General features: G+C 43.7%; 1 protein-coding gene across 1 annotated transcript; it reads left to right on the top strand.

The window, feature by feature from the left end:
- The first annotated feature begins 1,357 nt into the window (after positions 1-1,357).
- ndufaf4 (NADH:ubiquinone oxidoreductase complex assembly factor 4) lies at positions 1,358-18,869 on the top strand. The gene is made up of 3 exons (XM_072279429.1): positions 1,358-1,584; positions 4,743-4,837; positions 18,073-18,869. The coding sequence occupies exons 1-3, from the start codon at positions 1,449-1,451 to the stop codon at positions 18,370-18,372; spliced, it is 531 nt and encodes a 176-aa protein (XP_072135530.1). The 5' UTR covers positions 1,358-1,448; the 3' UTR covers positions 18,373-18,869.
- The last annotated feature ends 4,283 nt before the right edge of the window (positions 18,870-23,152 follow it).

Below are 23,152 nucleotides of genomic sequence, written 5' to 3'. Positions count from 1 at the left end.
ACAGTACTCCAAGTGTGGCCTAACCAGAGTTTTAAGATCAACTTCTTCCCCTCTGCTATCAGACTTTGGAACACAACCTCACTAAGACGCTCTTAGATAGGTATATGAATGCGCAATAAACAGAAGGATATTGCCTTTGTATTGGCAGGAGGTGCAGGCACGTGAGCTGCAGCGTAGTGGACTCTGCCCTATAAATCTCAGCACCATTCCCTCGAAGCTGTGCGGGTGTGCGGCCATGCAGTAACTGAAATAGTCCCGCGCACATAACCTTTGGTGCCACGTAACTAGAATTTTCTTTTATATAATGTTAATATAAAGTACTGTGCGGTTTTCGGGCTGTGTAAAAATTTCTTGCTGAGAGCGATGGTTGGTCAGCGCAGCTGTGAAATCATTTAGAGGGAATGTTGCATTACGGGCACATCAGAAAAAAGCTTCAATGACTGAACAGTCTCTTCCTACTTTCCTAGTCCAAATCAGACTCAGGTTTATTTTCAGTGTACGTGTCTGTGTGTGAGAGGGTATAGGCTGTGTATGTCTATGTGCATATCAGTGTGTGTGTGTATCTATGTGTGTGGGGGGGGAGGCTAGATGTTGGTGTGTGGGTGTGTTTGTGTGTGAGTGTGTGTATGCCTTTGTGTGTGTCTATGTGTGAGTGTGTCTGTGTGTATCTGTATATCTGTGCCTGTCTGTGTGTGAATATGTGTGCCTGTGTGTGAGTGTGTTTTTGTGTGTATGTGTAGGTGTGTCTCTATGTGAGTGTGTCTGTGGGAGTGTCTGTGTGTGTGTGTCTCTATGTACGTGTGTCTATGTGTGTGTGTGTGTGCCTTTGTGTGTGCCTATGTGTCTGTGTCTGTGTCTGTGTGTATCTGTGTGTCTGTGTGTGCATGTAGATGTGTCTCCATGTGAGTGTGTCTGTGTGAGTGTCTGTGTGTGTGTGTCTGGGTGTGAGTGTGTGTGTCTGTATGTGTGTGTGTCTTGTGTGGGTGTCTGTGAGTATGTGTTTGTGTGTGTATTTGTGTGAGAACGAACAACGAAAACCAATATCCCCCGGGATCAATAAAGTATGACTATGAGTGTGTGTATGTCTGTGTGTATCTGTGGATGTCTGTGTGTGAGCGTATTGGTAGATGTGTCTCTATGGGTGTGTTTGGGTGGTGTATGTGTCTGTATGTGTGTGTGAGTGTGTGAATGTCTGAATGTAAATGTGAGTGTGTGTATCTGTGTGTGAGTGTAATTGAGAGAGAGAGAGTCTGTGTGTGTGTGTGAATGTCTACGTAAATATGAGTGTGAGTCTCTCGGTTTACGGCCGGGGGAGTGAGCGCACTCTCCCATTGGGAGCGGACCGGTTCTCCGGGAGGAGGCGCTGCCGCCGGAGTTTGCTGCGGCCTGCGGTCCCCGCTTGTTGCCGCGCCGCCTCCGGGTTCCGGGGGACGCCGGGCGAACGGAGGATGGGCGGCCGGCTGGCGCGGACTCTGCGGAACTTTAACTTGGAGAACCGGGCGCACCGGCAGGTGGGCCGGAGGAAACCGAGCATTGCCCCGAAACACCCGAGTACCGGAGCGCGCCTGGAGCGGCAGTGGAGGGGTGGGTGAGAGCCGGGGGCGAGGGGGATTGCGGAGGGGTGGAGGGGTGGTTCGGTACTCGGTATCCCTGCTATGCGCTCTCTACCCGTCCCCTTTACACTGTGCCTGCCCCGTGTGCACTAAGGGACAATCTCAAACAGGGCACACGAGGTTAAGGTGACTTTGAGGCTCTCTCGGTACAGGCTGGCTGCCCAGTCCCTTTTATCAGGTCTGTAATATCCTGGTACTGTATATATGTCAGCTTTAATTTCTCTGGCAGCAAAGAACATGATCAAACAAATCCAAAATTAAATTGGACTGGAGTTTGGGTTCTCTGGTGACATAACTTATTGACTACCGCGTATGGACCAAACTGACTCTGGGAGTCATTCCTGGATACAGTTGCAGCTATATAGGACAGGTCAGACCCCACTTGGAGTACTGTGCTCAGTTCTGGTCACCTCACTACAGGAAGGATGTGGAAACTATAGAAAGGGTGCAGAGGAGATTTACAAGGATGTTGCCTGGATTGGGGAGCATGCCTTACGAGAATAGGTTGAGTGAACTCTGCCTTTTCTCCTTGAAGCAACGGAGGATGAAAGGTGACCTGATAGAGGTGTATAAGATGATGAGAGGCATTGATTGTGTGGATAGTCAGAGGCTTTTTTCCAGGGCTGAAATGGCTAACACAAGAGGACAGGTTTAAGGTGCTTGGAAGCAGGTACAGAGGAGATGTCGGGGTAAGATTTTTTTACACAGAGAGTGGTGAGTGTGTGGAATGGGCTGGTGGAGGCGGATACGATAGCGTCTTTTAAGAGGCTCCTGGACAGGTATATGGAGCTCAGAAAAATAGACGGCTATGGGGAAACCCTGGGTAATTTCTAAAATAAGTACATGTTTGGCAAAACATTGTAGGCCGAAGGGTCTGTATTGTGCTGTAGGTTTTCTATGTTTCTATAATTTTTCTTCCTTGCTGATAACGCCCCTGTAAAGTGCTTTGGGGACATTTGTTGTCTTGTGGTTGAGATAGAAATTATACTAAATTATTGAAGCCAAAGTAAGAATAAGAAGAATTGCAGGGCAGCACAGCATGGTAGCAGTTAGCACAACGCTTTACAGCGCTAGTTGTAAGATTGGGCTTCAATTCTCACCTCTGCCTGTGCAGTTTGTGTGTTCTCCCTGTGACCGTGTGCGTTTCCTCTGGGTGCTTAGGTTTCCTCCCACAGTCCAAAGCTGTATGGGTCAGGGTTAGTTGTGGGCATGCTATGTTGGCACTTGTGGGCTGCCCAGCACCATCTTTGCTGATTTTATTTGATGTAAATGACTCATTTCACTTTAGTTTTATTTGTTATACTTTCATTGAAACAATCTATTAAATAAAGTTAATCTTAGAATAATCCATCAGTGTCACTATGTTGATCTATCATTTGTGCTTTTCCTGTCACCCATCCTTATCGCCTGACTCTTCCTGTACAGTCAGATATAAAGATTAAAGATAAAGGTCAGCCTTATTGGTCACATGTACATGAAAACATACAGTGGAATTTGTCATTTGTGTCGACGACCAGCGTCGCATGCCCACAGCTTACTAACCGTGACCCGTAAGTCTTTTGAATGTGGGAGGAAAGCGAGGTGCCCAGACAAAACACACGTGGTTACAGGGAGAATGTACAAATGCCTTGTAAACAGCAGTGGGAATCGAACTCTGATTGGTGATTGTGCCAACTGCAAACACTACTGTGCCACTGCATTAAGCTTGGTTGTTTAATGATGTTACTAACTTCAAGCCAATTGAAATTTTCCAGAGAGCAAAGGTCTGTAAAGTGATGTGCTACACTACCTAGACTGACAAGAATTGATCTCAAACTTTGCATCAGACAATGTAGCACATTAACAAAAAAAAAGTTCTCATTCTGGACCTGTAAAGCCAAAGTTGAAGAAAAATGAGTGCTTTTTTTGTCTTTTCTCACATGAGTTCTTGGCCCTTGAACCATTCAGAGAGTGATGGTGCCCCATATGCCTTCATATGGAAATATGGAACAAAAACCTCCAACCTGTGCTGTCTGTTTAATATTTTGACTGTGTATTTCTATAAAAGTTAGTACTGGCATTTTAGATATCATGCAGCTAAATTATCTCACCAAGGCAAGGGTAGTTTAATTTTAAGTTCAGGAAATGTTTCCCTACGGAATGTCTGAGTTATTTTTTTGTACACAGAGAGTGGTGTGTGAGTGGAACCCTGCCAGGGGCGGTTGTCATATACAGATACATGAGGGATGTTTAAAAAAGCTCTTAGATAGACACAGGATTGGTGGAAAAATGGAGGGAGGCATGCCCTTTTCTCGCTGTTGCCATCGGGTAGGAGGTACAGAAGCCTGAAGGCTCACAGCGATTCAGGAACAGCTTCTGCCTCTCTGCCATCCAATTACTGAACGGACATTGAACTCTTGAACACTACCTCACTTTTTTAATATATAGTATTTCTGGTTTTTTGCATAATTTTTAATCTATTCAATACATGTATACTGTAATTGATTTACTTATTTATTATTAGTTTGTTTTTTTTTCCTTCTATATTATGTATTGCATTGAACTGCTGCTGCTGTTAACAAATTTCACGTCACATGCCGGTGATAATAAACCTGATTCTGAAAGGAAGGGTTAGATGGATCTTAGAAGGGGTTATAGGGTTGGCACTATATTATGGGCTGAGAGGCCTGTACTGTGCTATATTGTTCTATGAATAATTTCTGAGATCGTGCCAAATTCCATTAATGAACCATAAGATATAGAGCAGAATTAGAGTATTTGGCCCATCTACTCAGCTCTGCCATTTCATCAGGGCTGATCCATTAACCTCTCTACCCCAATCTCATGCCTTCTCCTTGGAACCTTTCATGCCCTGAATAATCAAGAACCTATCATCCTCTGCCTTAAATACACCCAATGATTTGGCCTCCACAGCTGCCTATAGCAACAAATTCCACTAATTCATCACCGTCTGGCTAAAGAAGTTCCTCCTTACCTCTGCTGTAAATGGACATCCTGCTATTTTGAGGCTGTGCATTTTGGTCCTGGACTCCCCTACCAAAGGAAACATCCTCTTCACATCCACTCTATCTAGGCCTTTCAATGTGAACATGTAGCCATGAAAATTAAAATTTGATTTGAATTCTGCAGATCATCCTGAAGTGAATGAAGTTCACAACAAAAATGAAGAACTTTTGACTTTTCTGAAAAACGTTTACGTTGATTCAAAGGATTATTCCTCGAAGGTAAGTGTTGCAAAAGGTGCCCAGCAGTGAATGTTTAACATTGCACCATGGTGGTGGGGGGGGGGGGGGATAATTTCTCTTGTGGCCCTTTGGTTTTTGTATACTGATATTTTTGATGTGTTCTTTGTTTTAAATGGGGATGATATACATTAAGATGATGGGGTGGAGATATGTCTCTACCAAAGGAGGTGTAAGGTAATCACAGACAAGAGAAGATCTGCAGATGCTGGAAATCGAAGCAACACACACAAAATGCTGGAGGAACTCAGCCGGCCAGGCAGCATCTATGGAGAGGAATGCAGTTGACATTTTGTGCTGAAACCCTGCGGCAAGACAAGAGACACTCCTTCCCTCTACAGACCTGCAGGTGACCCGTGGGCAAGGTGCAGCACCTGCGTAGCCCTCCGATCAGGTTAGGAAACAGGTCGGCTGCAGAAAGACCTAAACAGATGAGGAGAATGGGCAGGAAAGTGGCAAATGAAATTCAATCTTGGAAAATGCATGCACATGCACTTTGGTAGAAAAAATAAATGTGCAGCCTATTTTCTAAATGGGGAGAAAATCCAAAAATCTGATATGCGAAGGGACAAGGGAGCCCTTGTGCAGAACACCCTAAAGGTTAACTTGCAAGTTGAGTTGGTGGTGAAGAAAGCAAATGCCATGTTGGCATTCATTTCAAAAGATCTGGAATACATACGCTGGGATGTGATGCTGAGGCTTTATAAGGCACAGGTGAGGCCACATGTTGAGTATTGTGAATAGTTTTGGGCTCCTTATCTAAGAAAAGATGTGCTGGTTCAGAGGAAGTTGTTAAGGATAATTCAGGAAATGAAAGGGTTATCATACGACAAACGTTTGATGGCTCTGGGTCTGTACACTCTGGAACTTAGAAGGATTGGGGGGGGGTGGATCTCATTGAAACCTTTCAAATGTTGAAAGGCCTGGACAGAGTAGATGTGGAAAGGATGTTTCCCATGGTGGGGGAGTCTAGGACAAGAGGGCACAGCCTTAGGATAGAAGGATGTTCATTTAAAATAGATTTGGAGAAATTTCTTCAGCTAGAGGGTGGTGAATCTGTGGAATTTATTACCACGGGCAGCTATGGAGGCCAGGCCATTGGGTGTACTTAAGGCAGAGATTGATAGGTTCTTGATTGAACATGGCATCAAAGGTTTCAGGGAGAAGGCTGAGGAGGGGAAAAAGGGATCGACCATGATTGAATGACAGAGCAGACTGGATGGGCCAGTGGCCTAATTCTACCCATATGTCTTATGGTCTTATGGTCAAACCACTTCTGTAGAAAAATTTGCCAAGAACAATAATGGTCATGGAAGGACCATGATCGACCTCGTCATACAAAATGGTATATAATGAACAAACGAATATACAAGACGATACAAACAGTGGCAACTCGTGTTTGCTGACGGCACAGCTGTTGTAGACCAAATTAAGGGTGGTGACAAGTCATCTTATAGGAGGGAGAATGAAAATCTGACTGAGTGATGCCACAGCAACAACCTCTTATTCAATATCAGCAAGGCCAATCCCTCACACAATATGGTACACAGTACTCAGTGTGTGGCCTCACAAGAACATTATACAGCTTAAGGAGAATGTTTTTAGACTTGAACTCCACTGAGTGCATTATGTAGCCCAATATTCTTTTAGCCTTCCTAATCACTTCTGTGCATCGTCTAGATACTGGTAGTGATGAGTCTACTGGGATGCCCAAATCCCTCCCATACAGTGCACTTTCTAACTCAAGACCCCCCTCCCTTATATATTTATATCTAATGTTTCTACTTTCTATATGTAATACTTTACATTAAATTTCATTTGCCATTTATCTGCCCACATCTGGATTTTGTTTAGATCTGACGGTATTGATTCTACTGTTTGAATGTTATTAACCCGTCTCCCTAATTTTGTGTCATCAGCAAACTTCACTAGTTTATTTATTATGAGCTTATCCAAGTTATTAATTTAAGTTTAAAAACGGCAGCAGCCCCAAAACCAACCCCTGCAGATCTCCATTTTTAACATCTTCTAGGTATGAAAATGATCTTCTCACCATAATTCATTGTTTTCTGTTTTTGAGCCAATTCTGCACCCATTCGCACACCTTACCCTGAATCCCTACCTCCTGTAATTTGATTATTAACTTCTTGGGGGGGGGGGGTACCTTGTCAAAAGCCTTCTGAAAGTAAATGATATCAACCACTCTATTGTTATCATAAGTTTTAGTTGTCTTTTCATGGAATTCCAGCACATGAGGAAAGCATGATTTCCCCTTTCTGAACCCATGCTGGCTTTCTGTTAATATGCCTGTTCTTATCAGCTGCTTTTTCAATTCGTTCTTTATTATTGTTTCCATTATCCTACCTATGATACACATTAAACTTACTGGTCTATAGTTACCAGGGTCAACTGGGAGAAAGTTAGCCCATTCCCAGTCTTCAGGGATTTCACTAGTCTTCAATGACTTTTGAAAAAATACATGTTAGGGGTTTGTATATATAATCACAGACCTTTTTAGTACCCTTGGATATATGTTGTCTGGACCTAGAGATTCATTAACTTTCAGCCTTTTCAGCTGAAGCAGAACCTCACTTTCTAAACACAAAATAATCTGCAGATGCTGGGGTCAAAGCAACGCTCACAACACGCTGGAGGAACTGAGCAGGTCGGGCAGCATCCGTGGAAACAATCAGTTGACGTTTCGGGATATTGTTAACATCTTCACAGATGAATACTTTACCAAAATATGAGTTAAGAGTATCCGCTATGTCCTTCTCTGCATAATTTGACACCTCACTATTAATCCTAATATACTGAACTTCCTCCTTGACTTTTCTTTTGCTACTAAAAGTATTGAAAAATTTTAAGTCAATCTTGGCATTATCAGCAATATCCTTCTCAACCTGCCTTTTGGCAATCCGAATTTCTTTCTTGACTATAGCGCTCATATTTTCAAATACCTTATGGTTAATATCATTACTTTTTTTTGTATTACTTATATAGCTGTCTTTTCTTCAATAAGTTTTAAGTGTATCTTTATTCATCCATGTAGTTGATCTATTGCTTCTCTTGACCTTGGGTATGAACATTTCCTGCACTGCGCTGTTACCTCTTTAACTTGACCCTATAGTTCCCCAACGGACTCAATATCAAGCAGCTCCTTCCACCATCTGAAGTTTTTACTGCATCAGCACAACCTTTGCCTTTCTGAAATTCAATTTAATTGCTTTGGTTATTACTAAAATACTCTCCCAAAAAACTTCGAGACTAAATAATTTCCATACTCAAAATTCTATCCTGATTTTTACTGAATATCAAACCTAGACAGGCCTCCCTTGTTGGTGCATTAGCATCATGGGTCAGAAAACAATCATTCAACAACACAATTAATTCACTTCCCTATAATCCTTAGTTACTGGGTTCTCCCACTCAATAAGGTCTCCCGTAACTACAACATCACCCTCAGAACTTGCTTTCTTAATATTGTGATAGAGTTGTTTATTAAAATCACTATCAGCATTAGAGGGTCTATAACAGGGGTTTTTTTTACCGCGGACCAGTTTAATATTGACAATATTCTTGCGGACCGGCCGACCGGGGGGTGGGAGGGGTGTTCAAATAGGGTTGAACTCACCTCAACATGTCTTTTACAGTTAGGGTTGCCAACTTTCTCACTCCCAAGTAAGGAACAAATCCTGACGAAGGGTCCCGGCCCGAAACGTCGACTGTACCTCTTCCTATAGATGCTGCCTGGCCTGCTGCATTCCACCAGCATTTTTTGTGTGTGTTGATGGGACACTTGTGTTTAACCCGAGAAAGACTACCATGACCATGAAGCCTTGCGCGGGCACCTGTGTGTGCATGCGTGACGTGTGCATACGTGCCGATTTTTTTTCAACAAATCGGTTTTGGCTTAATCTTCCCAACTACACTGTATGTACATTATTTCTACTTTATATAGGCTGTGTATTTATCATATTGCTGCTTTTACTATATGTTAGAGTTATTTTAGGTTTTATGAGTTACTTGGTATGATTTGGTAGGTTATTTTTTGGGTCTGAGAACGCTCAAAAAATTTTCCCATATAAATTAATGGTAATTGCTTCTTTGCTTTACGCCATTTCGGCACGAAAGGTTTCATAGAAATGCTCTACCTTAGTGGGGGGAAATATTGGACAAGGGCAGTCCCGTATAGGACAAACCAATTTAGCCATATATATGGGATGTCCCGGCAAATACAGGACAGTTGGCAACCCTATGTTCAAGTTCAACAGTGCATGACGGAATGAGGAAAGGTACAGCTGACTCATATCGTTTCCTCGCGGCCCGGTAGCACATACTTTGCAGCCCGGTGGTTGGGGACCGCTGGTCTATAACATACACCCATTGTTATCCCTTTATCCTTGTAGCTTTCAATTCTCACCCAGATAAGTCTCGATTCATCTCCTATCATAAGTAGCCTCATGTTTAAACTGTCTGTTATGTATGTGGCTACTCCTCCACCTTTAAGATCTTGCCTATCTTTCCGAAGTAAAGTATATCCTTTAATATTCTATTCATCACCATCTTCTGAGGAGAGCCAGGTTTTTATTATTGCTATTATATCATACTTATACACACTTGCATATAATTTCGGCTCGTTTATTTTATTCTTAATACTCCTTGCATTAATACAGGCTATCCTGAGTCTATTACTGATGTTTTTGTCCTATTCAGACCCATTTTGATATTTTTGAAGCCTATGATTGGTTTATGTCCAAATATGTTATTCTCCACTGTCACGTACCCTGTGACGGGAATAAAGAACCAGCAGAAATAGAGAACTCTTTGGAGTCCAGTATTGCTGTAAATTAATAATATTTATTAGTAACTACATAATACAGTAATATAAATGTAGATAAATCAAACAGGTTAGCAATGATTTTATATATATATATGTAAGTATATCAGTAAGTGTGGAAATATATGTATGAAAAAACCAAGCTTCTTTAAGTATAGGGGTAAAAAGATACAGTCTTACGATGATGAGTAAAGTTCAGTTCAGTTTGTGGTATTGAGTTGAGTAGTGATGGAGAGAGAGAGAGAGAGAGGGAGAGATTTGAGTCTTCAGGTGAGCTGACGCCGTCGATCTTCTCGTTGTCCTTCGAAATCCTTTAAAACTCACCGACTGTGACTTTAACAAAGGGGACCGGGTTTCTGTGGTGGAGCTATGCCCCAGGCAAGGGTGGACACATGGACAACTCCCCACCAGTCAACCTTTTTCCTCTTTCCACTGCAAGAGCGATGGATCGATCCACCTGATCGATCATCCAAAACCCACTTATTCTGCGGGCACAACAATGCTCATTCAGTGTCCAAACATGTGTCTGAGGTCTGTATCATCTGACCTTCTATTTTATCTCACCGTACTGGGTACCACCTGTCATTCAAATAACTCCTCCTTCCTCCCTCTGTGAAGAAATGCATGCAGGCAAAAAGTCCTTGAAGAAAGTGTCAACAACCTGCCGAAAATCATAACATTGCGTGTCCATTAATTAACACCGCTTTCGGTCACCATAGCAACTTACGAGCTGCTCAGTGCTGTCTCCAACTCCAACTCCAACTCAGTAGAAATCCAAAGTTACTTCCGGTGCCTTAAAGTGACAGTCCGACCGTTAGTCTTCGTCTCTCTCTGTCTCTTTTATAAGCAAGCTATTGGTGGTAAATAACTCTCTCTCTCTCTCTTTTCAAAAGCACAGTTCATAGGGGTACTTGCGGATCCCGTCACACCACTAAGTTGTTTTTCAGAAAAGTTGTGAACAGCCGATTCTACTTCCCCTACCCTCCCATTCTCTAGTTTGAACAGTCCTCAACTAACTGAAGCATACACCTGCCCAGTACATTAGTGCCTCTCTGGTTCAAATGCATCCCGTCCCAGGTTCCATCTGTTCCAATGTCCCACAAACCTATGCCCCTCTAACCTACACCATGATTTGAGCCATGTATTAAATCTTCTAATCCCTCCATTTTACCTGGAAGGGCGCGTGGCACAGTCAGAACTTCCGAGAGTTCTGTCCCTAAGCTTCCCACCTTACTCTTTGAATTTGTCTTGCTGAAGTGACAGCCTACCCTTACCTATGTCATTTGTTCCGATGTGGAGATTGACTACTGGATTCAACCCAGCTCTACTAGGAACTTACCTATTCGTCCAGCAAGATCTCCTACTTGTGCTCCTGGTAGGCAACACACTGTACGAGACTCCTTGTCAGTACATAACTAATTCTCAAACCCTCTGATATTTGAGTCCCCTGCTATCACTACTTCCTTTTTTGTGGGGTTTAGATTTAGGGTTATAGAGTGTCCTGCGGGGCTCCTCTTTTCTGCCTACCACCTCATTCTAACCGGGCATTGAGGTAGTACAAGGTAAAACAATGACAGAATGCAGAATCAGACCATCAGAAGAGCAGAATTAGGCCATTCGGCCCATCATGTCTATGCTGTGTAACAGTACAGAGAGAGTTCAGTGCAGCTGAACAGTATGGTGCAAGGTCACAATGAGGTAGATTATGAGGTGAAGATGAAGGTACTTGAGGACAGAATGAGTGCATTAGTCTGTCTTTTCCACTTCAGTAATGGGTTGGTATTTTCATATGCCATTCAAGGAGAAATGCCATCCCCGTCTTTCAGTTCCTCCGCTGCATTTGCTCTCAGGATGAGGCTTTTCATTCCAGAACAACTGAGATGTCCCCATTCTTCAAAGAACGGGGCTTCAATTCCTCCACCATCAATGCTGCACTCAATCGCGTCTCTTCCATTTCACGCACGTCTGCTCTTACCCCATCCTCCCGGCACCCCACCAGGGATAGGGTTCCTCTTGTCCTCAGCTACCACCCCACCAGGGATAGGACTCCTCTTGTCCTCAGCTACCACCCCACCAGGGATAGGACTCCTCTTGTCCTCAGCTACCACCCCACCAGCCTCCGCATCCAGCACATCATTCTCTGTAACTTCTACTGCCTCCAATGGGATCCAGCAGATCTCTCCCTCCCCTCCCCCCCCCCAATTTCTGCAGTGATCTCTCCCTACGTGACTCCTTCGTCCATTCGTTCCTCCCCGCTGATCTCCCTCCTGGTGCTTATCCTTGCAAGTGCCACACGTGCCCCTACACCTCCTCCCTCACTACTATTCCGAGCCCAAACAGTCATATAACCATATAACAATTACAGCACGGAAACAGGCCATCTCGGCCCTTCTAGTCCTTGCTGAACTCTTACTCTCACCTAGTCCCACCGACTTGCACTCAGCCCATAACCCTCCATTCCTTTCCTGTCCATATAGCTATCCAATGTAACTTTAAACGACAACATCGAACCTGTCTCAACCACTTCTGCTGGAAGCTCGTTCCACACAGCTACCACTCTCTGAGTAAAGAAGTCCCCCCTCCTGTTACCCCTAAACTTTTGCCCTTTAACTCTCAACTGATGTCCTCGTTTCAATCTCCCCCACTCTCAATGGAAAAAGCCTATCCACGTTAACTCTATCAACCCCCTTCATAATTTTAAATACCTCTATCAAGTCCCCCCTCAACCTTCTACGTTCCAAAGAATAAAGACCCAACTTGTTCAACCTTTCTCTGTAACTTAGGTGATGAAACCCAGGTAACATTCTAGTAAATCTTCTCTGTACTCTCTCTATTTTGTTGACATCTTTCCTATAATTTGGTGACCAAAACTGTACACAATACTCCAAATCTGGCCTCACCAATGCCTTGTACAATTTCAACATTACATCCCAACTCCTATACTCAATCACGAGGAAATCTGCAGATGCTGCAATTTCAAGCAACACACATAAAAGTTGCTGGTGAACGCAGCAGGCCAGGCAGCATCTCTAGGAAGAGGTACAGTCGACATTTAAGGCCGAGACCCTTCGTCAGGACTAACTGAAGGAAGAGCTAGTAAGAGATTTGAGAGGGGGAGGGGGAGATCCAAAATGATAGGAGAAGACAGGAGGGGGAGGGATGGAGCCAAGAGCTGGACAGGTGATTGGCAAAAGGGATATGAGAGGATCATGGGACAGGAGGCCCAGGGAGAAGGAAAAGGGCGAGGGGGGGAACCCAGAGAATGGGCAAGGGGTATAGTGAGAGGGACAGAGGGAGAAAAAGGAGAGAGAGAGAAAGAATGTGTGTATATGAATAAATAAGGGATGGGGTATGAGGGGGAGGTGGGGCATTAGTGGAAGTTTGAGAAGTCAGTGTTCATGCCATCAGGTTGGAGGCTACCCAGACAGAATATAAGGTGTTGTACCTCCAACCTGAGTGTGGCTTCATCTTTACAGTAGAGGAGGCCGTGGATAGACATATCAGAATGGGAATGGGATGTGGAATTAAAATGTGTGGCTACTGGAAGATCCTGCTTTCTCTAGCGGACAGAGGTGACACTTCACACTGCGACTCGGTTGGGGTCAGCTGCTGTATCTGATGGTCCCGGTGTGGCCTCCTGTTTATAGACCTGACGTAGATTGGGCATGTCAAAATGGTTGTTGTGATGTGTCTAGTGTTATAGTGAAAAGGAGAGCTGAGTATGTAAGTCTCTGCCTGCCAGTATGCAGCCTCTCCAACAGCAAGCCTCATGCAGTGCCTCCTTGCTGGCAACACACAGAAACTGAACTCCTTTTGGACTGCGGCTGAACTGTAGAGGATAGGGAGGAGGTCTGGCCCCTGCACACGTCGCAAGCCCCACTGGTGTGTGGACACGCCCTGGTGCTCATGAGCCAGATCCCCAGCTGTGGGTAAATAGCTCCACTGCCTTGTGGGCAGTCTCGGGAGAGACGAAGGCTACGGGAGTAAACCCAGACAACAGATCCAGAGTGGAGCCCCTAAAGCGGCTGGGTGTCACTGAAAATCCTTCCGGGAGCTCCTGCTGCAAAGCTGGTGCCAAACTTACTGCTTTGGAAGCTTTCCTTTGGACTACCCTGGTGAGGCAGAGAGGTGGATTGATGACTGGGCATCTCAGGGTCTCCATGCCTTCAGCCCAGACTTATGATGATGCTGATTATCACCCATTGTCCTTTGAGATGGACGGATGCTGCTTCACCAAGCACCTTCTCTCCATCTGCTACAAAAAGTGGGATCTCGCGGTGGCCACCCATTTCAATTCTACTTCCTGTTCCCATTTTGACATGTCAGTCCATGGCGTACTCTACGGCCAGGATGAGGCCACACCCAGGTTGAAGGAATAGCACCTTATGTTCCATCTGGATAACCTCCAACCTGATGGCATGAACATCGATTTCGCTAACTTCTGGTAATAGCTCCCACCCCCACATCACCATTCCCCATTCCTGTGTCTCCTTCTCACCTTGTCTCCTTACCTGCCCATCATCTCCCTCTGGAACTCCTACCCCTTCCCTCTCTTCCATGGTCTTCTGTCCTCTCCTGTCAGATCTCCCCTTCTCCAGCCCTTTATTTCTTTCACCAATTAGCTTCCCAGCTCTTACCCCTCCACCTTTCCCTGGTTTCACCTATCACCTGCCGCCTTGTACTTCTTCCTCCATCTTCTTACTCTGACTTCTCTTCCTTTCCAGTGTTAGTGATGGATCTCAGCCTGAAATGCTGACTGTTTATTCATTTCCATAGATGCTGTCTCACCTGCTGAGTTACTCCAGCATTTTGTGTGTGTTGCTTTGGATTTCCAGCACCTGCAGGTTTTCTTAGGTTTGAAATGTAGTGAAATCTTGTGAGGGGATTCTTTTGTTTTTTCATTTGAATTTTTTCCTCTTGTGTTTGTCTTGTAGTTTGCTTTATTAATATTTGGCATAGACAGGATGGGCCGTAGAGCCTGTTTCTGTGCTGTAGTTTTCTATGACACTATTAAAGCACAGCACAGGCTTTTTGGCCCACAATGCTTGACCCTTCCCTCTATCATCCATGTGTCCGAAGAGTCTCTTAAATGTCCCTAATGTACCTGCCTCTACCACCACCCCAACAGGGCACTCCATGTACCCACCCCTCTCTGTAAAGTACATCCCAATAGATAGTTTATATCTGAAATTGTATCAGTTGGTTGTAATGAATTTAAGATGCAGCTGCAAGACGTGAAGATATCTACAGAAAACAGACCAAAAATGGACTGGAATCTGGAACCCTTTGACAATTGATATAATTTAAAGATTCTTTTAAAAACACATACTTCAGCCCATCACCTGTACTGGGGCACAGGCTTGTCAGAGTCCTCTGTCCTGGGTCAGTCTTTCAGGTTGTCCCCAGGTGTAGCTCACCTTTGAAGATCCTTCCTCTCCCTGGGATGAAACCTTTGGACCTGCTGGTGGCATTTCTGTAGCTCTGGGATTTTGCGAGAAGTGCTAGCCCCTTGCCCAACCTCCCTCCTCCCTCGTCCATGCTTGGGACCGTCCATTGCAGAGTTTTAAAATCCAGTGCTGAGGGGGTTATTTTACTGCCTCGCAAATCAGTTTGTCTGGTTTACTGAATTAAACGACATACATTTGTGCTCTTTTGAAGAAAATACTTGTAATTTCTAATTAAGTCCTTATGTAATATACAAATTTATCTTATCAGTTATGGCTAGCTCCATACATATACATCTTATGCAACACACATAAAAATGCTGGTGAACGCAGCAGGCCAGGCAGCATCTATAGGAAGAGGTACAGTCGATGTTTCGGGCCAAAACCCTTCATCAGGACTAGCTGAAAGAAGAGCTAGTAAGAGATTTGAAAGTGGGAGGGGGAGGAGAGATCCGAAATGATAGGAGAAGACAGGAGGGGGAAGGGATGGAGCTAAGAGCTGGACAGTTGATTGGCAACTCCATCTCCGCCGCATCTGCTCTCAGGATGAGGCTTTTCATTCCAGGACGAAGGAGATGTCCTTTTTTAAAGAAAGGGGCTTCCCTTCCTTCACCATCAAATCTGCTCTCAAACGCATCTCTCCCATTTCACGCACATCTGCTCTCACCCCATCCTCCCGCCACCCGTCACCTACCACCCCAATAGCTGCCGGGTCCAACATATCATTCTCCATAACTTCTGCCACTTCCAACAGGATCCTACCACCAAGCACATCTTTCCCTCCCCCCCCCCCCCCCACTTTCCACAGGGATCGCTCCCTACGCGATTTCCTTGTCCATTTGTCCCCCCCCCCCCATCCCTTCTCACCGATCTCCCTCCCGGCACTTATCCTTGTAAGGGGAACAAGTGCTACACCTGCCCTTACACTTCCTCCCTCACTACCATTCAGGGCCCCAGACAGTCCTTCCAGGTGAGGCGACACTTCACCTGTGAGTCGGCTGGGGTGATGTACTGCGTCCGGTACTCCCGATGCGGCCTTCTATATATTGGCGAGACCTGACACAGGCTGGGAGATCGTTTCACTGAACACCTATGCTTTGTCCGCCAGATCTCCCAGTGGCCACACATCTTAATTCCACGTCCCATTCCCTTTCTGATATGTCTATCCATGGCCTCCTCTACTGTAAAGATGAAGCCACACTCAGGTTGGAGGAACAGCACCTTATATTCCGACTGGGTAGCCTCCAACCCAATGGCATGAACATTGACTTCTCTAACTTCCGTTAATGCCCCACCTCCCCTTCGTACCCCAATCCATTATTTAATTATTTATTATGATTATTAATTTTTTTTTCTCTCTCCTTTTTCTCCCTCTGTCCCTCTCACTATACTCCTTGCCCATCCTGTGGACTTCACCCCTCCCCCTTTTCCTTCTCCCTGGGCCTCCTGTCCCATGATCCTCTCATATCCCTTTTGCCAATCAACTGTCCAGCTCTTGGCTCCATCCCTCCCCCTCCTGTCTTCTCCTATCATTTTGGATCTCCTCCTCCCCCTCCCACTTTCAAATCTCTTACTAACTCTTCTTTCAGTTAGTCCTGACGAAGGGTCTCGGCCTGAAACATCCACTGTACCTCTTCCTGTAGATGCTGCCTGGCCTGCTGCGTTCACCAGCATTTTTATGTGTGTTACTTGAAATTCCAGCATCTGCAGATTTCCTCGTATGTACATCTTATTCCCATTTTTGTTCATGAGTTGTGGATGAGGGTTTCAATTCGACTGGTGTTGTTGAGGTTTTCTTTGTGTAACCAGGAGTTCCCAACCTGAAGTCCATGGACTTCTCAGTTAATGGTAAGGGTCCATGGCATTAAAAAAAAGGTTGGGAACCCCTGCTTTAAGCAAAGGAGGTTGAGAGGAGATTTTTAAGATTGTTGAAGACATTGGATGAGGTCCATGGAGAAAACGTGCTCTCATTCAAGGATGAGGGGTACAATTTTAAAGTATTAGGAGGCAGTTATTGGGGGAATGCAAAGAATGGTTCTGATCTGGACTGTGGGGATCGTGGAAGTGAAGTAATTCAGAACTTTTCATTAGGAATTGGATAGGCATGAGGTAAAATGGTTTTCTGGGTATTGGGGAAAGAATGAGACAATAGGGCAGATTGCTTTCCCCTACAAAAAGCTGCATGAAATAAATAACCTGGGACCTCAGTTCTTGTGTGGACCAGGTCTCCATGCCACAGCATCGCCTGTACCTGCCTTCCAAGGGAGATGGTGTATGAGAGAACACAGGCACAGTGAGAGCACTGGGATTCATGCCACAACATCGCCTGTACCTGCCTTCCAAGGGAGAAGGTGTGTGAGAGAACACAGGCACAGTGAGAGCACTGGGATTCATGCCACAACATCGCCTGTACCTGCCTTCCAAGGGAGAAGGTGTGTGAGAGAACACAGGCACAGTGAGAGCCCTGGAATTCATGCTGGGTTGGGGACTGGCCCCTGCAGGCCAGCCCTCCCGTTGGTCCTGCTCTCCAGTGTTCGCTCCCTGGAAGACGAGCTGGATTGCCTTCAGCAGCAGCTGACCCAGTACGAGATGAGGAACTGCTACGTGGTTTTTCATACAGCAATGTGGCTCCAAGACAGCACGTATCATCAATCTTCAGGCCATGCCATTCTGGGACTTTGTGCTAGTATATTTTGTGACTGTATGTGCTATTGTAACTATATGTGCTGGGTGCTCTGTGTGACTATGTACTGTGTTGTGCACATTGGCCCCGGAGGAAAGTTGTTTAGTTGTGTGCACGTGTTTTCTTGAATGACAATTAAACTTGAATGATTCTATGCTATGTTTTGTAATTGATAGTCGTGCTTCTATTGGAAGCTGTTGTCTAAAGATAACACAGATGTTTTACCAGTGTTGTTATTTTGCCTTTCCAGAACGTTCCAATCAATGAGACATCCAAGCAGCTGCAGGAGCACAGACTTCCCAAAGTCACTTTGAATCACGACCCAGTAGCCATTACACAAGTTCCAAAAGGCAAGCTGAGTATTGTGGAAGTTCTTGCTGTTCTCAACAACCACAAGCTCCATCCCGAAGTATGGACTGCTGAAAAAATTGCTGAAGATTACAGTCTAGAACTTAGAGAAGTAGAAGGGTTGCTGGAATACTTCAAACCCTTCGAAATGAAGATTCTACCTCCAAAGCAAAAGAACAAGGAACTGATATCAGCTAGGTGATAGTCTGCACAATTTCAGTCAATATACTTTATGAAAAGGTACCAAATGTTATTTTTTTAATTTATGATGTACAACATGTGCAAGTAATGGGAATGTTATGGATATTATGTCTAACGCTTCAGACCTATGCTGTAACGTGTGTAAATTGGTGCAGAACTGCTAACCTGTCAATTAGTCCTGACCCACACCACAAAACGTGCGCCATGGTGGTGTGCCAGTTTGATGCCATTACAGCCCAGGCCTTTCCAGAGTTCAATTCCAGCACCGTCTGTAAGGATTCTGTACTTCCTTCCCATGAACTTTGTGGGATTCCTGCAGGTCTGCTGATTTCTCCCACAGTCCATAGACATACCAGTTAATAGGTTAATCAGTCATTGATGAATTGTCCTGTAATTATGCTAGTTTTAAATGGGTGGGCTCTGGCCGGTGCAGCTGACTGGACTAGAAGGGCCTGTTCCATGCTGTATCTCTAAATAAAATAAAACATTGTCACTGCAGTTTAGTGTCTGTTTGCATTGTGTTTCAATGTGGTGTTCACTGAACCTTTGATCAAAACATTGGGCATATCAAACTTTGGCATTGAGAGGGTGGTTTGTTTTGTTTTGAATCTTTCACTATGTATGGTGCAAATATGCTTATTTGCTACACATCCTGCAGATTTATGTAAAACACTAATAAATTAAAAGTCAAAGTGGAGTTCATTGCCAAGTGCACAAGTACATGTATGTGCAGGTGCAATGAAAAACTTACTTGCAGCATTGTCACAGGTACACAGCATCAAATAAGCAGTATTCACAGGAACAAACATTAATTAAAGACAAATTATACACAATTTTTACAAGAAAGCATAACTACAAAAAATAAAATCCCATTTTAAGTGCTGTCTGGCTGAAGTGTGGCACTTTCGAGAAATGATGCCATATTCGCCCCTCGAGAGCACGTACCAAATAAAATAATTAAAACACTATGGAAGCAGTCCTCAGTCTCAATCAACATCCTCAGCCTAAACAACCGAAGGTACTCCTCTCATTGCTCTTTATGCCCCTTGCTGTAAGTTTGCCTTGTTTGCTTCTGTTTCAATAAATTTATAGGTATATATGTACATATAAAGTGGCATGCAAAAGTTTGGGCACCCCGGTCAAAATTTCTGTTACTGTGAATAGCTAAGCGAGTAAAAGATGACCTGATTTCCAAAAGGCATAAAGTTAAAGATGACACATTTCTTTAATATTTTAAGCAAGATTACTTTTTTATTTCCATCTTTTACAGTTTCAAAATAACAAAAAAGGAAAAGGGCCTGAAGCAAAAGTTTCAGCACCCTGCATGGTCAGTACTTAGTAACACCCCCTTTGGCAAATATCACAGCTTGTAAATGCTAAGAGTCTTTCCATTCTTGTTTGGGGAATTTTCGCCCATTCTTGCAAAAGCCTTCTATTTCTGTGAGATTCTTGGACCGTCTTGCATGCAGTGTTCTTTTGAGGTCTATCCACTGATTTTTGATGATGTTTAGGTTGGGGGACTGTGAGGACCATGGCAAAACCTTCAGCTTGTGCCTCTTGAGGTAGCCCATTGTGGATTTTGAGGTGTGTTTAGGATCATAATCCTGTTGTAGAAGCCATCCTCTTTTCATCTTTGGCTTTTTTTTACAGACGGTGTGATGTTTGCTTCCAGAATTTGCTGGTATTTAATTGAATTCATTCTTCCCTCTACCAGTGAATTGTTCCCTGTGCCACTGACTGCAACACAAGCCCAATGCATGATTGATCCACCCCCATGCTTAACAGTTGGAGAGGTGTTCTTTTCATGAATTTCTGCACCCCTTTTTCTCCAAACATACCTTTGCTCATTGCGGCCAAAAAGTTCTATTTTAACTTCTTCAGTCCACAGGACTTGTTTCCAAAATGCATCAGGCTTGTTTAGATGTTCCTTTGCAAACTTCTGACGCTGAATTTTGTGGTGAAGACACAGGAAAGGTTTTCTTCCGATGACTCTTCCATGAAGATCATATTTGTTTAGGTGTCGCTGCACAGTAGAACAGTGCACCACCACTCCAGAGCCTGCTAAATCTTCCTGAAGGTCTTTTGCAGTCACACGGGGGTTTTGAGTTACCTTTCTAGCAATCCTACGAGCAGTTCTCTCGGAAAGTTTTCTTGGTCTTCCAGACCTCAACTTGGCCTCCACCGTTCCTGTTAACTGCCATTTCTTAATTATGTTACGAACTGAGGAAACGGCTACCTGAAAACGCTTTGCTATCTTCTTATAGCCATCTCCTGCTTTGTGGGCATCATTTATTTTAATTTTCAGAGTGCTAGGCAGCTGCTTAGAGGAGCCCATGGCTGCTGATTGTTGGGACAAGGTCTGAGGAGTCAGGGTATTTATAAAGCTTTGAAATTTGAATCACCTGGCCTTTCCTAACGATGACTGTGAACAAGCCATAGCCTAACAAGCCAATTAAGGTCTGAGACCTTGGTAAAAGTTATCTGAGAGCTCAAATCTCTTGGGGTGCCCAAACTTTTGCATGGTGCTCCTTTTTTCCACTCTAAAATTGTACAACACAAAAATAATGCACTAAGCTTGCTTAAAATGTTGAAAAGAATGTTTCATCTTTAACTTAATCACTTTTGGAGATCAGTTCACCTACTCAACTATTGACAGTAACAGAAATTTTGGCCGGGGTGCCCAAACTTTTGCATGCCACCGTATATGTATATATGTGTGTATGTATGTATATGAATTGATTTATTATTGTCACACCTACAGTGAAAAGTTTGCATATCGTTCAGACAGATCAAATCATTATGCAATGCATTAAGGCAGAACAAGGTAAAGCAGTGAGAATGCAGAACAGAGTGCAGCAGCTACAGTGAAAATGCAGTGCAGGTAAACAATAAGGTGCAAGTTCATAATGAGTTAGCTTGTGAGGTCCAGGAGTCTATATACTTTTTATGTTTGTATGTGTTTAGGCCATCTTTGTTACATCAAGTGGTTCTGAAAGTTACCGTATAGTCCCTACTCTCTCGTGTCAGGTATCATCTTTTGGATGACTGTCCAATTTACTGCATTCGAGCAGAGTTTTAATGGCAGCTATATAAAGTAATCCTATCTATATCTAGCCAAAAACAACAGTTAATTGTTCAGTGTTTCATAAGGTTGCTTTTATATTGATATATTTTGTGATTTTATATGCTGCATTGGATCTGGAGTAATAATTGTTATATGTGTTGCTTGGATTTCCAGTATCTGCAGATTTTTTCTTCTTTGTAGTATAGTTTTCCTTCTTTCCACTTAAGTATTGAAGAATGACAGTAAACATCTTGAATCTTGAAATCTGAACACATTTAGTGGGTAAGTGATCAAAAACATTGAAGTGACCAGTAGAGGGAGCAGTGTGATAGTATAATCGGATAAGTACCGTATCATTACCAGAGGGAAGGCTCATTTAACAGGTTTTACTGAACTTTTAATCTATTTTCTACACTACATTTTTAAGTAGATTTTGTGATAACTATTGTATTTTAGTCAAATTTGCAAATGTGGGAAAAGAGAATGTAGAAATTGTAATGTTGATTTATGGAAAAAGCGATTTTGAAGCCACTTCATTGCCAGTTACACATCCCTGATTTCCGACCTACGAAATGAAAAATGAATAAGGTGCTGTTGTCTGCTTCTGTATTCCAGTTTGACACAGAGAAAAGAAAAATGGGGTAGGTACTGGGGATTAGAAGTTAAAATAGAAAATGTCCAAAATCTTAGCCAGTCAGACTGCATCAATGGACAACTAATATTCTACTTTAATAACTTTTTACAATGACTAGAAAAGGTTAGTTATAGTAGGATTTATGCCACTGTAGAACCAGTTCAGCACAGTACAGGTCCACAATGTTATGCCGACCTACAGTATATAAACCTGCCCCACAATCAATCTAAACCTTCCCTCCTACACAGTCCACAACCCTCCATTTTTATTGCATCCTTGTGCCTATCTGAGAGTCTCTAAATGTTCCTAATGTATTCGGCTCAACCACCACCCCTGGCAGCATGATCCAGGAACCCAGCATTCTCTATCTCTGACATAGAGGTACAGCACAGAAGCAGGTCTTTCAGTCAATCTAGCCTACTCCCATTGACCTGCACCGGGACCATAGCCCTCCATACTCCTACCTACCATGTGCCTATACAAAGGTTGCTTGATCATTGAAATCGAGCTTGCATGTACCACTTGTGCTGACAGCTCATTCCACTCTCCCATCATCTGAGCAAAGAAGTTTCCTCTCACGTTCCCCTTAAACTTTTCACCTTTCACCCTTAACCTATGACTTCTGGTTGTTGTCCTGCCCAACCTCAGTGGAAAAATCCTGCTTGCATTTACCTTATCTGTACCTCTCATAATTTAGTATATCTCTGTCAAATCTCCCCTCAATTTTCAACATTCTGAGGAATAAAGTCCTAACCTATTCAATCTTTCCTTATAACTCAGGTCTTCCAGACCCAGCAACATCCTTGTATATTTTCCCTGTGCTCTTTCAATCTTACTTGCATCTTTCCTGTAAGTAGCTGACCAAAACTGCACACAAAACACTAAACGTCTCTAAACTTCCCTCCACTCGCATTAAACAGATGTCGCATGGTCTTGGCCATTGGCACCCTGGCAAGAGGTACTGGCTGTTCACTCTGTCTGAGCCTCTCATAATCTTATACACCTCTTAAATTTGCTTCTCATATTCCAAAGTAATTTTTATCATTTAATCTCCCCTTTCTATCACTTATTCCTTTCCTTTTC

The sequence above is a fragment of the Mobula birostris genome, chromosome 2 (genome assembly GCF_030028105.1).
Source record: "Mobula birostris isolate sMobBir1 chromosome 2, sMobBir1.hap1, whole genome shotgun sequence".
Classification (NCBI taxonomy): Eukaryota; Metazoa; Chordata; class Chondrichthyes; order Myliobatiformes; family Myliobatidae; genus Mobula; species Mobula birostris.
This window is presented reverse-complemented; position numbering and strand designations above follow the sequence as displayed.

Coding starts and splice junctions, on each gene's coding strand:
- ndufaf4 (XM_072279429.1), top strand. CDS start 1,449: ATGGGCGGCCGGCTGGCGCGGACTCTGCGGAACTTTAACTTGGAGAAC. Junction 1,585..4,742: donor CCTGGAGCGGCAGTGGAGGG/GTGGGTGAGAGC, acceptor TGAATTCTGCAG/ATCATCCTGAAGTGAATGAA. Junction 4,838..18,072: donor CAAAGGATTATTCCTCGAAG/GTAAGTGTTGCA, acceptor TTGCCTTTCCAG/AACGTTCCAATCAATGAGAC.